Raw genomic sequence first — 23,215 nt, forward strand, 5'->3', positions numbered from 1 at the left:
TATTGTAAAATGTATAAAAATACTTATAACTATTATTGTATAAGGCTGCTGTATTGTGGTGGGTAAATATTTGGGTTCAAATTTCATTAAGTGACCGATTGCGGCATAAAAATCCAACAAGTTTATAAAAGTCGAACGTGGACATAATGAATATGTTGAGGTCAGGTAATAAAATTTGAGCACCGACAACTGATCTGTAAACTATTGCTTGTGCTGCGCCGGGAGCGGAGTGCCTCGCCTCTCAGGAGGATCACTTTCAGGATAAATATAGTCACGGAAGAATATTATAAATCTTCGATAATGGTGTTTTTTTGCTTGTAAACCTCCAAAAGTTTGATAGGAAAAACAATCAGAAACATAAAGACAACGGATTCGCTTGCAATTCTGATATCGATCTGTTTTTATAGCTATTTATGAAGCGCGAACGGTACAGCTTCTTTTATCTAAAAAACAGGTGTTTTTTCTAACAAAATTTTTTAAATATATATAATACATAATACCTCTCTGCAATTTACTGAAGAAGAAATAATTATTTTTCTATTCAAACATAAATTTCAACAAAATTAAAATTTTTAGAGCAGAAAAATCCAAGACTTATAAATTTATAGATAACAAAATAAATATCGCTAGAATGTCGATCGATCGTCAGAACTGCAATGCTATAAATTTTCATAATAGTCCAATGATTGATAATTTTTCATAAAACGAACAACACACATAAACAAGTAATCTCGGCCACCTGGTCGGCGACAAATAATAACTATGGTATCCAAGTTATGTGACAAGTACCTCCACAAATACATACTATTATCTACTATTAGTTAATACGTAACATCCCTTATGCGGTAGGAAAACGAAATCATCACAATAATATCGTAAAATAAGCTATATAAGTCGTCTATAGATACAAACAGATGACGAAACGTTAAAAACTCGCCCCAGTATCCCGAAGCGCGAAGTTTATAGTCACGGAGACTCGCGTGAGCGCTCTGACAACTACAACAAAGTCGATATATTTCATATATCATCCCTCTGTTCAAACCTATGCATATCTGTAATGTAATATGTAATTCTGGAGTTCTAAGTATACCTGTAACTAGTGAGGACGCGATTACGGAGGCTCGGGCGATGACGGGATACTGCCGCGCTTCTGAGACATATATATCTTTATTTTCCTAATACTAATTTATTTCGCGATGAATGATCGAATTGCTTGGTAATTCGAAATTCGATAGTCTAAGCTAAAATTAAGTAAAACATATCTCTGGCATAACCCTCTCTCCGTTCCTACACCGAAAAGCACTTTGCGACATCACACACGTTATCTAATTGGCAAAAATTCGCTAATCTCACTCGTGACGGCTACATTTTTTAAATCAGTCGAGAAAAGGCAAGGGCTGGCGCCCGCGCGGCCTGTCAGCCTTAAACAAACACAATTTAGATTTAGGAACATAATCTTTAAATTAAACAAAAAAGTCACGAGTATATTTTTTTAACAATCACACGACAATGCTCTCATCTTTTCGTACAATACACGAAATTTTAACGCTAAATGAGCGAAATAGACGCCTAACCTATCTATCTATCACAGTCCTTTCTCAGTCTGACCTTTCCCACGTAAATGCATCCAAATTGTCGTATCGTTGAAAAAACTGGTAACAACCTAAACTAGGCCTATAAAAAAATAAACTGGCAGTTGCCAATGTCCATTTTCTCAGTATTTTATTGGCTCGTGTGAATAATATTCCATTGTGTTTTTATAAAGTGATTAATATTGAGATTACAAAATGGACATTGACAGGAAATTACTACATTATTTGGCACCTACATAGTTAATGAGATAAATCTCGTCTAGATTAAATGCAATTCGTAAGTACTAACAAATAAATGTTTTGATGGCAAAAGGTAACCTACGTTTTTGGTTTGCTTACTTGCATGCTGTTCTTAAGAATTCAATACCAATAATTTTATAGCGTAATACGCGGAAAATTTTAAGTATCTTTAAATGTTGAGCATTATTTTTTCTTTCACCTTACCCTGCGTTTGCCAGATATTATAACCTTAACACTCGTAAATAAATTTAACATAATATATTTAAAAAATATTCATTTCTTGGGCACATTTTTATGCCGGAAGCATTCATCGCGAAATACCGTTACGTGGTAAAAGAGAATTTCTTACTTTTTAGATTTCAACGAAGAGTTTTAAATTCTAATCTCTGGTTCGATCCGCACGGATTCTGACGCAAGTTTCGACTGAAGAATCACAGAGAAACCTAACTCTTACGTGGTAACTTAATATTACGGGGCAAAAAACGCTATCTATACTCGCATTTTGACGGTAACACTATTCATGTGAACTCTCGGAAACTGTACATTCGCGACAGACGCCGGATAGAACGGTTATTTACAGATCGAAGCGTGTTTACAGCGATCCGATATCTCGATAAAAGCTCGCAAAAGCGAGTCGTATACTGGGTGACGCGACGCTCCTCTCGGTGTGGTCGTCGCAGGCCGGGAGCGGAGGGCTCAGTAGAGGCGGTCGACGTAGAGGTCGTGGTGAGAGGGCGCGTGCGGAGGCGCGTGGTGCGGTGCGGGAGGCCCGGGCGGCCACCGCGGGGGCGTGGGTCACTGCGCCGGCAGGCACGCCACCGTCGCGCCCGGCCCCACGGCCGGCTTGAACTCCGCGCCGGACGAGAACTGCTGGAACGGCGGCGCGTAGCACTGCGGGAAGTACAGCTCCGGCTTCACGACCGCAGATGCCGGCGGCAGCGGGCGCGGCGTCTTGGCGTCAGCGCGTCGCGCTTTAGCCGCGTGCGGGTTCATGTGGTTATCTATATGCTTTTTGACCTCAGGCTCGGTGGCGAACCGCCGACGGCAGTTCGGCATGGGGCAGCAGAATGGCCTGTCGCCTTGATGGGTCCTTGTGTGTTGGTCGAGAATAGCTTTTTGCCTGAAGTCTTTACCGCACTGTGTGCACTTGTAGGGTTTTTCTCCGGTGTGAATGCGGAGATGCTGGTTCAGAATAGTCCGCTGCCGGAAAAACCGGGGACAGTAGACGCAACCGTACGGCTTCTCGTTGGTGTGGATGCGCAAGTGCTGAGTTAAGTGAGATTGTTGGCGGAAACGCTTACCGCACTCCGGGCACGGATATGGTCGAGATTCTATATGAATGCATCCATGTTGGAGCAAAGTTGACTTTTGTTTGAACTCTTTTTGGCAAATGGGACAGCGGACGTATAGCGGCATCGCGCGTCCGCCAAGCACGTCTGGGAGCTTACCACCCTTTAGATATTGAAGGGATAGTCCTGAGCCGAATACCGTGTGATTAAGACCCTTTGTATCTTTAAAGTAGGCGGGATACTGCGCTGTGTCTCCAGGAGAGAAACAGGACCCACGCTGCTCGCCGTTTTGTCCATCTGCGTCTCCAAAGGTGGATTGTATTTCCTCTTTGTTCTCATCGGGCGGGAAGGGCACATCTTGAGGCCACAGCGTCGGCGTGGTGCCATTCTTGAAGATCAGGTGCGGCGAAACGTCTGTAAAAATGGAATAATCGGTCATTTACATGTTTCGCTCAGCTCTAATGTACTGATCGATCGGGTTAATCGAACTGAGGACGGTTACGGGAGCGTCCGGCGATCGGTTCCGCGTCTCGCGAGCGCCCTCCGCAATGCGGGCGAAGATGGGAGCGAGAATTTGTTTGATAGGAAGGCCAATGGATGCGAGACCGAATCGAACGGGGGGAGGGCGGCGGGGATCGCAGGCGGCGCCGGCAGTGACGCGAGCTGCTCGGGTCATTGCGGGCGGCGCGCGCGGGGAGCGGACCGGGGCATATATGTGTGAATAGCGCTCGCCTTGGTGTGTTCGGACGTGCTGGTTGAGGATGGCCTTCTGGCGGAAATGTTTGCCGCATTCGCCGCACGTATAGGGCTTCTCACCGGAATGGATGCGCAGGTGTTGATTCAGGATGGCGCGCTGCCGGAACGATCGCGGGCAATACACGCAAGCGTATGGTTTCTCGTTCGCGTGGATGCGCAGATGCTGCGTGAGGTGAGACTGCTGGCGGAACCGCTTGCCGCACTCCGGGCACCCGTACGGCCGCGAGTCTGTGTGGATTCTCTCGTGCTGTAACAGCGTCGACTTCTGCTTGAAGTCTTTGCCGCATGTGAGGCATTTGAACAAGCGCAACTCAGAGTTTGGATTGTGTTTCCGTGGCTTAGGTGGTTCAGGCTGCACAATGTCGGGTAGATGCCGCAAGTCTGGCGTTGCATACTGATCTAAAGGTCCCTCTAATGATAGGACGCCTCCATTTTGTTTCAGATAGTGTAATGGAAAGCCACCAGTTCCGAGCATGTGGCTAGTGGGTCTGGCTTCTTTGAAATACGGCGTCGCGTACTGCTGTTGTAAATCTGGTTGAGGGACGAAGCAAGGCGTGCGGTCTAGATGATCTTGTGACGGCTGTTGAGTCTGACTCTGCAGTTGCTGTTCTACTTGCATGTGTTCTGGCGAAGTTTGTTGTTGGGCTTGCTGTTGAGCCTGTTGTTGCGCTTGTTGCTGAGCTAGTTGCTGTGCGGCTTCATCCGCTGACGGGTCTGGAGGCGGTGGTGCCGGCGGGTATGGTGACGGCGCTGGAGAGGCCAGCTGCGGCTCTGGTTGGGGCGAAGGGCCGCCCGGGCTCTGGTGCTGCATGGTTTGGTAGCCTCCATCGAGCACGGCACCGCCCCACTGCGTGCCGGGGGGTGCTCGCTCGACGCCATCTTTGTAGAGTACGTAAGGTGCTGTCGTATCTGGAAAGAGAAAAAGGAACATTTTATAAAAATTATATTTAACACTATTTATTTAACACAAAGTTTACATTCATTTCTGTATAGCGTTTTTAATAGAAGAACCATAACTTTCTTAGAAGAACTTGTTTCTGAGAAATTATTATTCTATTTTCAACAGTTCATAATCACAGTTATTAATAGCACGTGCATAGAACCAATAATTATAAACATGACATGCAATTGATGAGGTGCAGACTGCAAGTCTCGCTATCGCGTGCCGGCGACGATTCGCTTGCCAAATAAGAATTTAATAAAATGTCATATGCCGCCAAGGGTGAGACATTTTTGAAAGTTACATGGTTATGTGATATACCCGTGAATAACCAAAGCTTGTGTCACGCAACTGCTTCCCTGAATTCCTATATAGGTGGTATAAAATTTTAGCTGTCAATTAATTAAGATAAATTTATACCTACTATTTTGCTCTATCAAAGTTAGTTAAAGAGTAGAATTCAAAAAATGTTTGCGCATAACGGAAACGTTTTGTTCCCGTTTGAAGTATGATATTAAAGTGTTGCATAAAATTCACAATTGAAAAAATTATACATTGCATAGATACTATATTTACTTTCGTAGTAAGTGAATGCAAGTTAATAGATTATCGTATGATAGTATTGTTTACTTAAGCGATTTTTAACCGTTCGCTTCCTATCCTCAGTAAATTATTATGAAATGCAGTTTCTAATGATTCACTTTCACGTTGGAATCCGTTATAAATAAAAAAGGCGGGAAATGCGTCCATTTTCTTTTCCCGCCCGAAGCGAAATGCAAATGGCGGATGCAGTACAACCATTATCGTTTTGACGCTGCCGCGTTACTCGATTAAATCTGAAAATATTATGTAAATTCGTGTATCTAAAGGAAATGAGCATAAAGCTAACGTCTGTTTTCTTTTCACTGTTGTTTCTAAAGTGAACTTTTATTGAATTAAAGTTGAGCAAGTCAACATAACATTTTCGTGCTTATTTTGAAAATACTAACAATTTCATCAACAACAACAGATTGAGATTTCTGTCGCATTTCAGTACAAGTACCAAAATATGATTTCTATTAATAAAAATGTCACAATAATTAACGTAACCTTGGATAACCCAACTCTTTCATCAATCTCTCAATAAGACTGTTACAGTTTAAAAATGAACCAAAAAGTTGTTCCCTCATCATTCTTCAAGTTAAAAACTCCAGAAGATCGGCTGGGAGTTGATAAAATCGGGCCATTATGAAGATATTATTCATATCGGAGTCAGAATCGGTTTGTCGATATCTCTCAAATCGTGACCAAGCCTTTGCCACTATAGATACCCAATTAGTTGAAGATCTGTTTGATACTGGACAATGCATCGTGAAGGTTGAGTTTCTGATAATGTATTAACTATGAAAAATATATGGGAAGTGAAGTATTGTAGCAGTAAAAGAGATTAAAACGATGATTATTTTGATGTAGAGTTTTTGAAAGAGATTTTTGATGATTTAAAATAATTTAATTAGAAAACCCACTTAAACATGAGCCTTACATTTCAATCATGGCTGTGAAATTATAAAATATATAGGCTCCGTTTAACAAGTAAACTACTTAGCAAGAAGGAATGTTATATTAATTTTATTTATGTTTTAACAATATGGCTCTCCTAAAGCATTTTTCACACACGGATATTTTGAGTCAGTTACTTCATGCGGTCTTCATAATTGTAATAATTTCGATATTTGTAGTTAAAAATGATCGTTTTTCATATTGTTAACAAAATCGTACGATAACCTTTTGAAAAATTTATCCTTAAATGAAATATTTAACATGAAAACAGTAAAAGAACTGTATCCTATCGTACCCTTCGCATTTACGTAGCCATAAACAACGCAAACGCGATATTAAAGTACATCACTTGGTGTGTCAGACGCAAAGATTTATTACTGAATAACATCTGTTTATAATCTTCATATAAATAAAGGAAATACGATTAATTCGTGCGGGGTGTAATGACGTTTTCAATTTTGTCCGGTTCACATGTGGGCGGGTTTTTTATACCCGCGAGTAGTAATGTATGGGAATGATGCACCCCTTTCTATGTGATTTTTTGTAATCAAAACGTTAATGACGCAATGACATATGCTTGAGAAGATGTGAAATGACAAAGCTGAATGTGGCTCTCGTTATATTTAATGCTCTGCATCAATGCTTGATATTTATGAAGGGAAGAAGTCGACTGTAATTTAAGACTCGTTATTAATATTGTACGCTACGGGCATGTGTATTTATTTTATATAGGAAACTTTATGTCGTGTACCGGAATACGAGGTATCATATTTTAATCGAAGACATAAAGATCTTGTATGAATTTTTCATATTTTTACTAACCGATGTTACTTAATTGACTAATCAATCTTCACGCACACAATACATAACTACAAATAAAAATAACGAAGTATATTTTCGTCAACAATTAAGAATAAGAAACAAGTTTTGAAGTAATTTAATTCCAGAGTCTAATATTTACAACCGATTAATAGATTTTGTATAAATATTGTGATCTCTAAATAGTTACTTCCAAATCTAGACACGCGGCAGCGTGTCAAGCCGAGTTCAAGCGAAGAGAACTGGCGAGCAGCAGCCGTGTGTATATTTACACGAACCATTTCGAGCCACTTTTCACCCCCTTATAACTCGAAAACTATTTAAGTTAAATAAACCAAATTTGGAACATATCAAGAGGACCTCAAGATAAACAAGAACCTTAAATTTCATAAATACAGATTAAACAGTTGCGTAGATATTAATATCCAAAAATCGCAATTTTTAAGACTGACTGACTTATAGACATATACAAAACCTAACCCACTTCCAGATGACCTAGAAAGTTCAAATTTTGTAATCAGCTAGGTAATAGTGAGTGTACAAAGGAAAAAATCAGAAAATACTGAATTTATTTGTATTTAATTTTTTTTTCAATGACATTAATTTTGTTTGTATGGAAAAATGGAAAAGTTTAAAAAAATAGAAAATAGTATATTCACCTTACTAGTCTTAAAAAATAGATCAAAACTAGTCAGTGGCCGAAAAAAATTTTGAAATCCATCAATAAATGACTGAGATATAGATTATTGAAGTTTACATATTTTAGCGCGAAACATCTGTAGATTCGATGCGCCTCTGACAACACACTCACTCGCGCTAGTATCGCTAGGGCGGATTACTTCGATTGCATGATTTCTTTATTCAAAACTATTATTAAACGTAAAATAAAAGAAAATTGTAATAAAAATATTGCTCATACAGTTAAAAATAATATATAATTTTACAAATTCACATTTCTTTATTCTTTATTTATGAGTGTTTAGTTTATTTTTAATTTCAGTGTAATGGAAGAAGGCTTTGTCGAAGGTCGAAATGATTTAATTTGCGTAATATTAATATTAATATAAGTGAAACATCTTTAGGCGCGTTTAGAGTAAAATTTCAAAATCTCGTCATGGCAATACCGTAACGTCATGGAGTAAAGCGACGATTCTTCTACAACGATCTTTGCATCTTTGTAATAGTGTGTGTACATATTCACGCTGAATGTTTAGAAAATCATGTAATCTTTTAAACAGAAAACGAGTTTAAAAAATTGCAGATAATGACGGGGCAATGTGCGCTGACATTCATAACATACAAGAAAATATAGAAAATAATACTAAACAAACCATACAAAGAATCCGCAAGAAAAAATATAAAAAAAATCGTATATAAAAAGTATAATTATATTCATAAAGTAAATCAAATTTGCAGAGTAATTTTCTGTACAAAAAGTAATGATATCCCACCAAAAACATAAATGTAAAAATTGGAGCCGAGTTCAATCGTTGACTTAATTTGCCAAAAAAGAAATGAGATCTAATTAATGTGTGCCAAGTTCTGCAGACAGTCCAGAAATTTATTTATAAAGATGTATTAAGTTCTTAGGTTGACTGAAAACTCAATTGTTTAATTTTCCCTTAGAGAACAATGTTTATTCCAAAATATAACTTTTTTAATTTGAATAATATAATTATTTTCACAAAGCAAACAACTAATGACCTATTGAACCCCATAATTTGATGAGGCTAGTTTTACATACTGTTTATATTTTGTGAAGTTCTAAAAACTAGCCTCATCAAATTATGGGGTTCAATAGGTCATTAGTTGTTTGCTTTGTGAAAATAATTATATTATTCAAATTAAAAAAGTTATATTTTGGAATAAACATTGTTCTCTAAGGGAAAATAAAACAATTGAGTTTTCAGTCAACCTAAGAACTTAATACATCTTTATAAATAAATTTCTGGACTGTCTGCAGAACTTGGCACACATTAATTAGATCTCATTTCTTTTTTGGCAAATTAAGTCAACGATTGAACTCGGCTCCAATTTTTACATTTATGTTTTTGGTGGGATTTAATTTACACATAATACTACATTATTATCTACTACTTACTATCATAATCTCTACATTATTCAAAAAAACCTAAAAACAAATTTCATTCTTACATCCTGCTTATTAAAAAAGCGAGTGATATAAATGGCACAAAAACTACAATACTCGTAGAATGTGAGGCAGTAGGCTGTAAGCCTGATCTCAAACTGGTCCCGCCGCCCCTGCGTACGCGCATACCGTCAGCAAAATAGCAAATACTTTATTGTTTTTGTAATAAAGGATTGAGATGTTTGCTGGTAGTAGTTTGAATGGAACAAAAAATACGGCTTATAATATTACACTGCTTTTAATATTGTTGTTTATTTTCGACATGGAGTTCGTACTTTTCAGTGGAACACTGAATACAATTTACAACCTCCTTCTATTTGCTATACAAATTTAACCAGTTTAGTAAAATTATTAGGTATGTTTACCGATAGATTGCTGCAAAATATGTTTAACAAACTTTGTCTAAATCCAATCTATAAAATAAGTATTTTGTGTAATGAAGATGATTAATTTTATAAATTGGATAAGATGGATCGAAAATCGAGTTCAAACCAAACTACGGTATTAAAAAAAACTATGTCAAGCGTCATTAAAACGAACTTTGTAAATCTTTGTTTTCGTTTGATCAAGTCAAGTAATATTTCAGACTTAAAAAATAACCTATATTCCATTTTTAACCGACTTCAAAAAAGGAGGAGGTTATCAATTCGGCCGGTATGTTTTTTTTATGTATGTACACCGATTACTCCGAGGTTTCTGAACCGATTAACGTGATTCTTTTTTTGTTCGATGCGGGATGGTGTCGAATTGGTCCCAAAAATATTTTATTCGGATAGGCCCAGTAGTTTTTATTTTATGAGCATTTTTGTCTGTATTTGTAAATGTTGCAAGTGCAACTTTGAAGTCGGTTGTTTTTAACGCAGTTATGACTTGTCTGTTTGTAACCTTAAAGCTTGAATACCTAATTATTATTTACTAGCTGCGCTCCGCGGTTTCACCCGCGTGGCTTCGCTTCTGTTGGTTTTAGCGTGATGATGCCTTCCTCGATAAATGGGCTATCCAACATGGAAAGAATATTTCAAACCCGACCAGTAGTTCTGGAGATTAGCGCGTTCAAACAAACCAACAGACAAAGAAACAAACTCTTCTGCTTTATAATATTAGTATCTAAGGATTCCTAAGATTGTTTTGTAGACCCTACAAGTTCACGGATGGTCGGGTCAGGCGACCACTGGTTTAAGCCGGCAGATCGCGCATAAATTATAACCTTTATTATCTGTATCATAAAGCTTGCATTATCTGTGGTCAGGTAAAGGCGGGAATAACATAATCTATACGCTCTTGCGGTCGCGCAGGTTCAATAATGTTTTTGATTACAAAAATTGTATGCTTGATGTGATGACAGGTATGCCTTTAGTTGCCTTGCCTTGAAGGATTTTAAAATGATCCTTTTTTAATTTCTATAATAACTTCTTTTGAGTATTAGGTACTTATTTTAGATTATAGTTGTGTTGAAAAGCTAAATAAGTATTGAAATTAGTGTTATATTTTGTGTTATTTCAAACTTTGTATATGTTACCGGAAATGTATGAAATCAAGGAATTGTATACAATTCCTAGGAAATGTGTACAATTCCGATACCATTTAGGAAATGTTACATAAAATATTGTTTAAAAACTATTTAATGCATGCATATCCTAGGAAATGTATAATCTTCCTAGGAATTGTATACAATTCCTATATCGTATTAGGAAATGTGTTAAGTAAATGCTTTCTGTAATAAAACACGTTGTTATTTTTTTTTTATTATAGCTCTTATTGATACAATCGGGTAACAGTCATACCGTAAAATTGTAATAATATTATGTTCATATTATTATCTTCTATCGTTCGATCTTCGTCGACGGAGCCCCGCGAAGCGGGGCTCCTATTTCTGTGTAGTTTTTTTTTTAACAAACCTAACCTAACCTAACCTAACGGCTAACCTAACCTAAACCTAACCTAACTTTGAGGGCGAATATCTCGGCTATTTTTGATTTTAGAGAAAAGTTGTTCCTATAAAACATGCTTATATAAGCGTAGGGTAAAACCGGGATAGATGCCGCACTGGGATAGATGCCTCATTTTCAAAAAACCTAACTTCCAAAACTCGTGACTATGAATTAATAATTTAAATAGGTGCTGCTATCACCCCGCACCTCTGTTAGGCATGAGCTGTTGTTTGGTGAAGACATGTTTCGCTAGTGCGTGTTATTATCTCCGCGGCGAACTTCACGAATACGTCAAATTTTGAAGGGTTAATATTTGCCTTTGCATAACTTTATAAGTATTAATAAATTTCATTATATTTCTTATTATGTCAATACACTGGTTTATTAAGTATATATCTAAGTGTAAATGGTCGGTCTTTTGTTATTGTTTAATAAAAAAAAATACCGGGGCAACTATCCTTATCAAAAAGTATAGTTGCCCTGTTTTTTCGAGGGATAGATGCCCTTAGGGGACCCTAAGGGCATCTATCCCTCAATACATAATATATACATGTCATTGTCGATAAACAATCATGCAGTTTATATTTTTACCTGATTGTGTCAGAGGTTTTCTGTATGTTAACCGATTTTACTTGTTAAATTAGCTTTTTTACTGTTATGTATACTTACTTATTAATGATTTGACCTTATATTGATTGTATCAGAACCATGCCACGAAAATACAAAAGAAAAGAAGGAGTGCGAGCGCGAGTGTATTCTTGGACAACAGAACAACTAGTGTTAGTTATGTTAACATGATATTTGCCGGTTTATCATGTAAATTTTATTTGATTTCGCGTTTATAGAGTATGTATGGCATCTATCCCACTCTGCAGGCATCTATCCTCGTTAGTATTTTCATGGTAGGGCAACTATCCATATAGGTAGGCATCTATCCCCAAAAAAGGTGTTCTACAAAAATTGTTATTACACTTTATCTATAAATGATAGGATAAAAAATATACACAACAATTCAAAACAGATAATTCACCTAACTATATTCATGCAAAGTGTTCGTATAAGATTCATATTTTTTAAATTATGAGGCTATTTCAAAAAGTGGGGCATCTATCCCGGTTTTACCCTAATCTTTACGATAAAACAATAATAAATAGGTGTTATATTGACACCAACTCCATCAAAATTTTTTTAAGTCCTGCGCCCCCTTTGCTTTAGTCCAACCCTTGCTTGCGACATATCAATATCTTAAATGTTTTACATTTCCGATAGCTATGTAGGAAATGTATAGATTTCCTAGGAAATGTGTATAAAATAATTTATTTCACACATTTCCGTACGATTTTAGGAATTGTATACATTTCCTACGAATTGTATACAATGACGGATTACATACATTTCCTGTAATATTTGAGAACCATCAAATCAAAAATTTTTATCCTTGTTATCTCTGTTAGCTATCACAATCGAGACTTTCGTACACGAAATTATTGGGCGTCTCATCAAAATAAAGCTACAAACGGAAAATTAGCTTGATAGTAGTCACTTGCAAAAATGGGCGATGTATCCTGAACTAATAAGTTTAGACGTAATATCTTGAATTTGAACAAAAAGCACAGACTAAAATAATAGTCCTTTAAAAGTAAAAGTGACAAACAAGAACAGAGAATGTTTTGACTGGCATTGTAACTGGTTATTTTGGTCTAGTGATTCACAAAATTCGATCGACATTACAGGATGGCAAGAATGGATTACTCATACCTTTGTGCTGTACATTATTTGTAAGTTCGTTAACATTTTATGTCTTTATGTGAAATTATTTGTCACAGTTAGGGATCTTTGTAAGAGGAAGAGAGAGGAAGTGGAAACGATTTTCATTTGTTGGAGTTTTTTAATTTAAATAAAATTGATAGAAATGTCATTTAATCATGTGTTTTTTTAATTATTCACATTATAGATGTTATTATTGAATAAAGGTTTCTGCAATGAATCTTCAACATAATGTACTTTAATTACATATCTATACATATAATAAATCTGTAGAAGGGTCAATTCTGTACATTGAAAATATTGAAAAAATAAATACCACGGGGTGTTACTGGATCGATACCAAACTCAAATATGAGTTTTAAAAAATTTTTGTCTGTCTGTCTGTCTGTCTGTATGTTCAGGCATCACGTGAAAACTAACGGTTCGATTTCGATGAAACTTGGTATAATTATACCTTATTATCCTGGGCGTAAAATAGGATACTTTTTATCCTGGAAAAATACGTAGAAAAAAAATAATCTTAATTTTTCAGTTTTATCCATAGACGTTGTTCTGTAGAACCGCGAACACACGTTGCGTATTATTATAGGCCTAGCCGTATTTGGGTCCTATATATATTAAGATATCATTGTCAGAGTTACTCAAAATGAAGAAATAAACCATCCACGCGAAGACCGACATCCGCGCGGACGGAGTCGCGGGCGGAAGCTAGTTTTTAAATAATAGTACCTACAACTGTACAAGTAGAATATAAATAATTATAATGAAAGGGACGTTATATCTTAAAAGCTATGTTAAAGCTAAAGAGAACGTAATTACAAAATGATAATACATGTTAAATAGGATAATTAAAAATTCTCTACGGTCTATAATTTCTATCTTACACTGATAATTTTCCATTAAAGTTAAGCAAGACATATTTTTTAATAAAAAGTTAAGAACGCTGCAAGATAAAAGGGGAAATATAATTAATAATAATTAATCATTAAATGCTAAACAGAAGCTCTATCTCAAAATGGGTACATAGTAATAATTGTATACTACCTAAAACATAGATTAATATATTTTAGGTAGAGTAAAGTTTGGCTTACACTATATTCTCTAATTCGAGAACATACAATTTATTTTCCTAAGAAAATAATGGTCCAAATTGTATATTTTGTAAATAGACTCTACACATACACACATATACATATCCGAAGAATATATCAACTTTAATTATAAGTCCACAATCTTTAGTGGACATTGTCCATCTATCTCGTATGTTCTAGAAAGATCTCGAGTCTCCTCGGCCTAATTTTTCAAGATGCATTGCAAACGAAGAGCTCAGCACTTTTCCTTCATAGAGGCATTGTGACGTTCATTAGCACAGAGTATATAAGTTAATTTTTATGCCTTTATAGTGGGAAATATATAATTTGTATGTATAGCTTTAGTTTTATATGTATAGACTAGCTTCCGCCCACGACTTTGTACGTGCATCCCCGATTTTCCCCGTTCCCGCAAGAATTTCGGGAAATCCTTTCTTAGCGGATGCCTACGTCCTAACATCTACCTGCATGCCAAATTTCAGCCCGATACGTTCAGTGGTTTGGGCTATGCGTTGATAGATCACTATATCAGTCACCTTTGAGTTTTCTATATATGTATAGATAGATAGGGATGCAGGACCTGGGAAAGGGTTTAAAAAAATGTGATATGTATTGGAAAACAAAAGAACTACCTTTTACTAACTTTTTAGTACTCTGTGTTTATATTCCAATATTTGTATTATATCTGTGCAAATATTTTTGTGAAAAAACACTTTTTAAAAACTTTTTGCTAAGTAAGCTTCGAATCTTTGTACTAATACTTATGTTTGCTTAAAATGCTTCCGAAAAATAAATAGAATATGTTTATTTTTAAGACGGCCCGGGAACTAGCTTGTCAGTCTGTTCATGTCAGTCAGTTACCGCCAGCAGTTTTGAAATTGGGCGTAGTGATGATTTCTTTAACTTTTTTTAATATCGTATGTTTGCTGTTATTCTGATGGGTGTGATCAATTATTATGGTAAACGATAAAAATGATTGTAAATCTATGAGTAAGTTAGTTTGAATAACCACAGATAACTAAATATTTTCTAAGTAATTATAACAATAACTTTTAAGATTAAATTAGTTTACGTTTTATTGAAGCCTCTATATTAATTTTGATTAAATAACTTCGCAACAATTGTTTATAGTTTATAATTAGTTAATTACCTTAAAATTGAATCAAATAATCAATATTAAACACATTTTTTATTACTAAAAATAATCATCTTAAATTCCACCAAATTAATATTAATTAAAAGCAATAAATTAACCAAATCATTCAAATCGGAATTATCGTTTTAATATGCGTTTTAGTGTTTCATACTCTGTGATGATCTCGGCAAAGTGCATTGCCCTGTACCGAAAATAAATTGTCGCAAGTCGTACGGTCGGTGTCACCGCTTATACGTTTTTATATGTCCGTATGTCTGCCGTAATCTTTGGACTGTTATGGCTTTAAAAATTAGGTTAGGAATAGGATGAATTGTTACTAATAACTTTTTATTTGTTTAGAAGAACTGTTGAATGTAGGTAGGTGCTGTTTTTTTTATTTGTTAGGTTAGGACTTAGAAATCGATCATAAATTATTTATTAATTAGTAGTGATTTGGGGCACATGGAAATTGGATCAGATGAGGTGTTCTCCTCATATTAATTTGTAAAGTTGATTGATGCACCTTTTTGTTGTTTAAACCTATCTTTTATAAAAATAATTATTTTTTATCCGATAAGTATTCTTTAAACAAACTAAAATTCTTTAGACATCTGCAGCTTTACTACATTATATATATTCACTTTAACAATCACGTGCAGACTGAATTGATAAATTACTGTGATTCAAAACGGTTAAGAGTGCCTCGAACCATTTGTTTGTTTTGTCATTTTTTGGTACCTAGTCATATAAACAATGTGATTGATTAAAAAGGGACAAGCTAGTGAGAGGAGAGATACCTATATAAAAAAGCTTAAATATTTATTATTTTTAACAAAGTTTTTATTCCATTTTGTATTATATGATTTCCATTTTGTATTATTTTAGTAAAACATAATACCTATGCGAACGTATTTTCACAAAATAATATTGAGCTTAGTTATTATTAAAGTTGTAGAAGCAATGTTTCTTATAAGTTTTATGAGTATTAATTGAATGCTACGCTAAAGAAAGCTACGCACAAAGAAAATTTTCATAAACAAAGAACCCTAAAAACTAAAAACATGTCCGCCGGGCATTCCCGCCAAATGATCTGTCACTTTCCATCGTTACGCATTAAGAACATAACTTGCCGTCTTATTGCTGCACTTGTTGCGGTTAATGCATTCTGAACTGGCTCTTATGCAGCAATGAAAACGATCATGTTTATATGCTCGTGTAATTCGCTTGGTGCGTTTATACGCATTGCATTTTTTACAGCGGCTACTTGGCTTTTTGCTAACTTCATTGAGTGATATTTACATTCACGCGAGATTTGTTTTAATATCTATGTTTATGAAGATTTTGTAGGTAAGTATATTATTGAGAAGTTATTTTTCAGGCGCAATTTATGAAGCCATATTGAACTACCTATTGCGTGAAATCTCGCATATGAGAAATTCTAGGCACAATAAATACTAAAAAAAAATCTGTTGGACAATTGACGCTCATGCTTTTTTGAAATAAACATAATAAATCTCGTAAATGCTTGCTGCAATTAATGGTATGTCCACACAGGCTATAAAGAATGGCGTTGGATGCAATAAAAGTTTCAGCTGAAGCTACATGGACGTACTTTGTTATTCAGAATACAAATGAGTTTTATTCTTAATTCCTATTTAATCTATAATATGATGTTTGGTGTCCTATTTATTCTTCATACTTTGTCAGTTAAGTTTTTCGTTATAATTCGCTTCAATTACGATCCAAGCTACTTAAGAACCACTTATAACTCCTATAACCCTTATGATAGAACAATCGTATTTAAAAAAACAACACAAAAAAAACCTGGCCATTGTTATAAAAAAAATTGACAAGCGATCTGTCAAGTTTCCCGCCAAATGTGACATTTCAAGATGGCGCCCGTAATTAAAGAGAGGCTCGCGATGAGTGGACACGAACGAGCGCTGGTGACGCGCCCGTGCTATTTCCGTGCGACGCCCCTCGACAAATGCTAATGTCCTCTGGGGTACTGCTGGTGATCGTGATTGCACATCGATCTCTGAATATTGTACATTTTATTAAGTGTTAACTGAAATATTGCTCAGTACAAAGGTTATGAATCTTTCAGGTGATATGAGGACTCTATCTTCTAGATTCTAGTTTCATTCTGTTTATATAAATAGCTCATTTCCAGGCCTTTTACAATCTGTAGTCTATGGTCTGTACCATGTTTCGACCAGAGCCGTAGCAACTATTATTGTTATTGCTTCTCCTACATTTGAGTAAAGTAAGGCAACTTATTCATCGTGATTTTATGATCTGATATCATTGATTAGTATAGAAACAAAATAATATTATGATTATGGTAGGTATCTAGTATGGGCGGATGTTAACAAAAATGTTTTTTTATAAATATGTATAGATAAGTATGTATAAAGCTAGTGATTCTTGTAATTACATGCCATTATACTGTCCTACATTTACCATTAAGTTTGTTTGCCGATTCTCCTCGGAAGAAGCGACATTACAAACGTAAGGTAGAGTAGTTTAAAAAAAATATTATTCGTAAATGCTAAGCAAGAATAAAAAAGCTTTGTTATAATATTAGGTGCATTATTTTTGAAATAAGAAATAAGTTAAAGAAATTATTCCAGACGAAACATCCGTTTATAAAATTGTTAGAAATATATGTTCAACGATCAAAATTATAACCAAAACACCTTTCAATTCCACATTTATGATGATGTAAGCTCCCTGAATATGTTATCAAAAGCTTTGTCAGTATTAATCTATTTGTCATAGTCCAGTTAATAATTCACTGAATAGTCTAAAACAATAACTCAGAAATAAACAGAGTCATTAGTTGAATAATGGTTTATATTTATTCAAATCTATGAAAGTGATCAAAGCGTATGAGTCACGTCAGGGTCATGAACGAGTTTCGCAGAAGGACCCGTACTAATGGGTGCTGACAGCCCGATTTATATTTAGTTTTTACAATATAATATTCTTTCGATACGATTAATAAGCCATTTTAGTTTTAATTGGTGTAGAAATTTGAAGTAGATGCTTTTTTGGTAGTTCTCCAAGGATTAATGTATTTCATACCAATCGGTTTAGCTATTGTAGTAAGGATAATAGAAAAATAAGTAAGTAAAGCTTTTATTAATGGATATGAATTTAATAATATTTAAGAATGAAGACCAGAATATATTCGTCGGTATGATTCTATAAAGGATGTTTCGGGTTTCCCTTTACATGTTAAATACGTACTGTAAGATTATTAAAATTAAATTACATTGTTTTAATTGGACAAACGACACTTCACATAAATAAATAAGAAACTCAGATACCAAGGAAACACTAACTTCTTCACTCCTAGATTTATTATCTATAAAACGTATTAATATAATTGATACCCAGTTCCTGTTCAAAATCTAATTGGAGCTGACGTGCGAGCGGATAGGCGCGATGCAAATGTCGCAGGGTGGAGAGAGACGGGACTATTTTGGGCTAATTATGAGAGGAACGCACCATGGCGGACGTTCATGACACTACGTATTTATCACTAGCACTTCGAATCTTAGCTCGATAAAATAAATCTTGGTTGGACACATTGGTCCTTGATGTAGCAAGAAATAAGATTTCAGAAGCAAACCGAGGTAATATATTTTTATTCCCAAACTTAAACCAACTAAACAGTGGCTAAAAATTTAAACCATTGCGATAGACTCAAACTTAAACTGTTGATCATTGTAATGAGGCTACTTTAAAAAGAGCTTTTTGATCTTTATATTACGGTTCTAAGTAAAGTTTCTACAGAGAAGAACCAGGTACCAAGAAACTATGATAGTTACAGGTAGTCAAAAGCAAACCACCTTCCTGTAGAGTTCTTCAGATTGCCGTTGAATAGTTCTGTTAATCATTACATTGTAAACAACGAAAACTTATATCCAGCCTTAGATATCCAGCAGTGCTACTGTGGTATGGTATGGTTGGGATGTAGTTATAACTAAATTTGGTTAGAATTCAAAAGCAGTTTTTTAATTTGAATAAATTATTAATTGATAATCATGCTTTTGAATGAATACTAAGCATGTTCTGATTATCAAATGTATTCCTATTTCACCCCCGTAAAACTTAGTTTTTAAGCCGAAAAGTAAGTTTTTTTTCCTTTCTTAAGGTAATCTATCTATGTACCAAATATCATATCATAGCCAAGTCTCAAAATCATAGCAAACATTTAGAGTTCCTTTATTTTTTTAATAGTTCCACGTATATGAAGTGTAGCAAATCCTATACTATCTTCTTTCATCTAGTACACATCGCTGGTACATAAAGCCTAGTCTACACCACAAGATTCACATCTAATTAGTCCAACTAAGTAGGTTGCAAAAAAGAGTACGAACACGCCTCGTCAGCGGCATGCATAATCTGTTAAAAATAGAGCCTCTTGTACTTGAGGGCCGTTGTCTGTGCCGCAAGCTTTTTATTTTCGTCTCAATGACCCTTTATTATGCTCGAACACGAGTGTGTGCATTGTATTGCTTTAATTAGATATTATTTTTTTGGTTTTCGCTTGGTTATAGAGCGTTCAGCTGAATAAGTTGATGTGTTGTAGTGAAAGTTTTGTAAATATTTTGAAAGTTTTTTAATCTGTCTCCACGTTTCGAAAAAAAAAAGAGTTTGTATAGAAGAGTTTGTTAGTATTAATGTTCACAAACTCTACAAATAATATCATTGACATTTGGCTAGTTATAGAGCTTTCTGTTTTAGATACATTATTATTTACTTTTTTCGAAAATAACTTGAGCAAAACCGCGAGCTGAATTAGCTGTTAGTGCAAATAGGTTATTTAGAAATACTATTGTTTTTACTTATATATAGCGTGCCTTCATAAATATTTGACCTTATGATGATAATAATTCAAATATGAATATCAAATAGACTTTTCCCTTGACTTTTTAGGGTTCCGTAGCCAAAATGGCAAAAACGGAACCCTTATAGTTTCGTCATGTCCGTCTGTCCGTCTGTCACAGCCGATTTACTCGGAAACTATAAGTACTACAGTGATGAAATTTGATGGGAATATGTGTTGTATGAACCGCTACAAAAATATGACACTAAATAGTAAAAAAAAGAATTGGGGGTGGGGCCCCCCATACATGTAACTGAGGGATGAAATTTTTTTTTTCGATGTACATACCCGTGTGGGGTATCAATGGAAAGGTCTTTTAAAATGATATAAAGTTTTCTAAAAAACATTTTTCTTAAAGTGAACGGTTTTTGAGATATCAGCTCTCAAAGTCGTAAAAAGTATGTCCCCCCCCCTCTATTTTTATAACTACGGGGTATAAAATTCTAAAAAAAATAGAGGTGATGCATGCTAATTAACTCTTTCAACGATTTTTGGTTTGATCAAAGTATCTCTTATAGTTTTTGAGATAGGTTGATTTAACTGTAATTTATTATATTTGCTGCTACGGAACCCTTTGTGCGCGAGCCCGACTCGCACTTGGCCGGTTTTTTTTCTTTTTGTTGCGCCTTAGCTTGAAATTTAGTAAATGGTATTTTAAAGATATAGTATTGACTTAAAATTTTATATAAACTATATATGTACTAGTTTACCACCCGCGGCTTCGCCCGCTTTCTCTAAAACGATTACTATCCTATCTCTCATGTTGGATCGAACTGCACATGGTGTGCGAATTTTATTATAATCGGTTAAGTGGTTTAGGAGTCCATTGAGGACAAACATTGTGACACGAGATTTATATATATTAAGAAGATTTAAAAAAGAGTGCTTGCATATCATGCTATGTATTTATATTTATTATATTAGCATTTGTATGTTCTTGATGTCGCAAATTGTCACGAATTTAAAGAAAAAAAAAATAAGCTCATAAAACATGATTATTGTTCTAATTACACTTCTAGGTGTTGGGAGTCATAAGATGTGATAAGTTATTATATTATTCAGTGTACTTATATTTGTATATCAATAAATAATAGAATTTAACGCCCAAAATGAGGCAGTTTCACTAAGCAGTTACATAGAACTGTTACTTAGCCAAACTTAGCCACCATACAGTCAGTAAATAGACACTCCATCACGCAACACAAAAATTTAAAAGCGCATTGCAGCGCAAACTTAGTCAAAGTACGACGTTGCATGTCCCGAAGCCGATAAATTAAGAGAAAAACTCATAAATATAGTGGGATCAACGATCCTTTTTGGCTGCACGCGATACATTTGGTATATAACTATATAATATATAGATATAGAAACTATCCGTGCACTTCACAGTAAGTTTTCCCCTATTTAACTTTAACAGGAGTTAATTTTGGAGGGAACCTGTGTTTGAATTAGGATCTTCGACTGTCTATAAAGGTATTTTCGTTGACGGTTCAGTAGTTTACTTTTTAGCAACGATTGATGTTAAAAAGACGTTATAGAAAATAATTCATAATGTCCCATTAAATTTTCCTTTTTGTTAGAATCTATCAAAATGCAACTATCCGCATTTTCTAAAATATGTTAAGCGGTTAAGAAGGTTCAAAAAGTGAAAGGATCTTTAGCTATCTCCATGCGATTTTTCATCAAAATCTGTTCAGTCAGTTCAAGTTTCACATAATTTTTCCTCATTTAACTGGCGGGAAAGAAAAATAACTGTATGTTTCCTCGCACTGTTTCATGAAAATCTATTGAGCAATTTCACATTATTTATTATCACAGGCCAAATTAGTATTTTTACCGAAAGGTCGATTCGGAGAATGTCATTCTTTCTTATAAATAATTTTTATTGTGATCTAAAAATATAAATTAACTTTGAATAGAAGTTTGTTGGATGTTTCCAAGAATTGAGATTTACATTTAATTCGTTTAGATTTTTCGTTTTGTTTTTTTGTTTGTCGGTAAGATTGAGGCGAAATTTCAAAGGAAATACTCGAATTGATAGGTATACAGATAGATTATGACCTGATATAATATTTGTTATTTTTATGTATGTTTCAAGGACTACGCCATGTGTTATGTTAAGTCATTAAATAAGCTATCAAGGTTTGAAAATCTCATTTTGATAATAATTTACCTGTCATATCAATATAATTAAAATTTCAATTTTATAATTAAATTATCTTTTCCACACACAATGATAAAGGTTTTTATAAAAACATCTTCAAATCTTTGACATAACTCTAAGAATATGACTTAGAACAATGCAGAAAAGCAGACCTTATGCAATTATTCCTTGTAAATCTTAAATTTCAATTTGAAACAAAGACTTCATTTGTTCTAAGCGAGAATTTCCAAGTCTTATAAATTCTGGCTTTTAAAAGAAATCCGTCAAAAGAGCGATTTTGCTAAAACTTCGAAAATGAACTTTATATACGAAAGTATAAGATTGGCACGCGGCGATTTGCGTGTGCGGTAATGGATAATGTGCTTTACATGTTGGTAATAAGGATTATTGTGGTTGCACAGGGTTTTGTAAGAAGGTTGTCTGGGGTGAACGAACTCTGAAAGCGCGGGTTTGAAAAGTTTGAGACACGCCACCACTTCCTGCGGGTTGAGTGCTACAATTTTTGTTTTTACCTAAATCTAAACACTGTTTTTGGCTATGGAAAACTCTTTTGGGAATCATAAATGTTTCAACTTTCATACGTTAGTGAAGTACTGTTTATCTTGTTAATTGTACATTGTAAAGGATAAAATTTATGTTTTATATCAGTATTAATTGTTATTTTTAATTTAGAATTCTAACAAGCACTTTATTAATATACTTTTACTACAGTCTACAATGTAGGTGTAAACAAAATAAATTACCATTTAAGTTCTTAACAAAAACTTCAATTAAACAAAATTACACGATTTATCAATACATCCACCATTATAAACCTATCTATTTTAAATCAAGGTTGTACCAAAAACTTTTACAAGTAGGCTTAGTTAAAACTGTACAGTGACAGCCCTGGGAACTAAGCCGACA

The 23,215-nt window shown here is 34.8% G+C and overlaps 1 protein-coding gene across 1 annotated transcript in view; it reads right to left on the minus strand.

Moving 5' to 3' along the window:
- Nucleotides 1–2,535: 2,535 nt before the first annotated feature.
- The window catches only part of LOC123694484 (zinc finger protein 774), a 47,244-nt gene continuing 26,564 nt past the window's right edge, over nucleotides 2,536–23,215 (minus strand). Inside the window, exons 2-4 of the mRNA XM_045639932.1 lie at nucleotides 3,854–4,786; nucleotides 3,321–3,535; nucleotides 2,536–3,284 (exon numbers count right to left, since the gene is read on the minus strand). Of these exons, the coding sequence (XP_045495888.1) occupies nucleotides 2,628–3,284; nucleotides 3,321–3,535; nucleotides 3,854–4,786 (1,805 nt within the window). The 3' untranslated portion in view covers nucleotides 2,536–2,627. The remainder of the gene's footprint in view (nucleotides 3,285–3,320; nucleotides 3,536–3,853; nucleotides 4,787–23,215) is intronic.

Source organism: Colias croceus, chromosome 9 (genome assembly GCF_905220415.1).
Source record: "Colias croceus chromosome 9, ilColCroc2.1".
NCBI classification, from domain to species: Eukaryota; Metazoa; Arthropoda; class Insecta; order Lepidoptera; family Pieridae; genus Colias; species Colias croceus.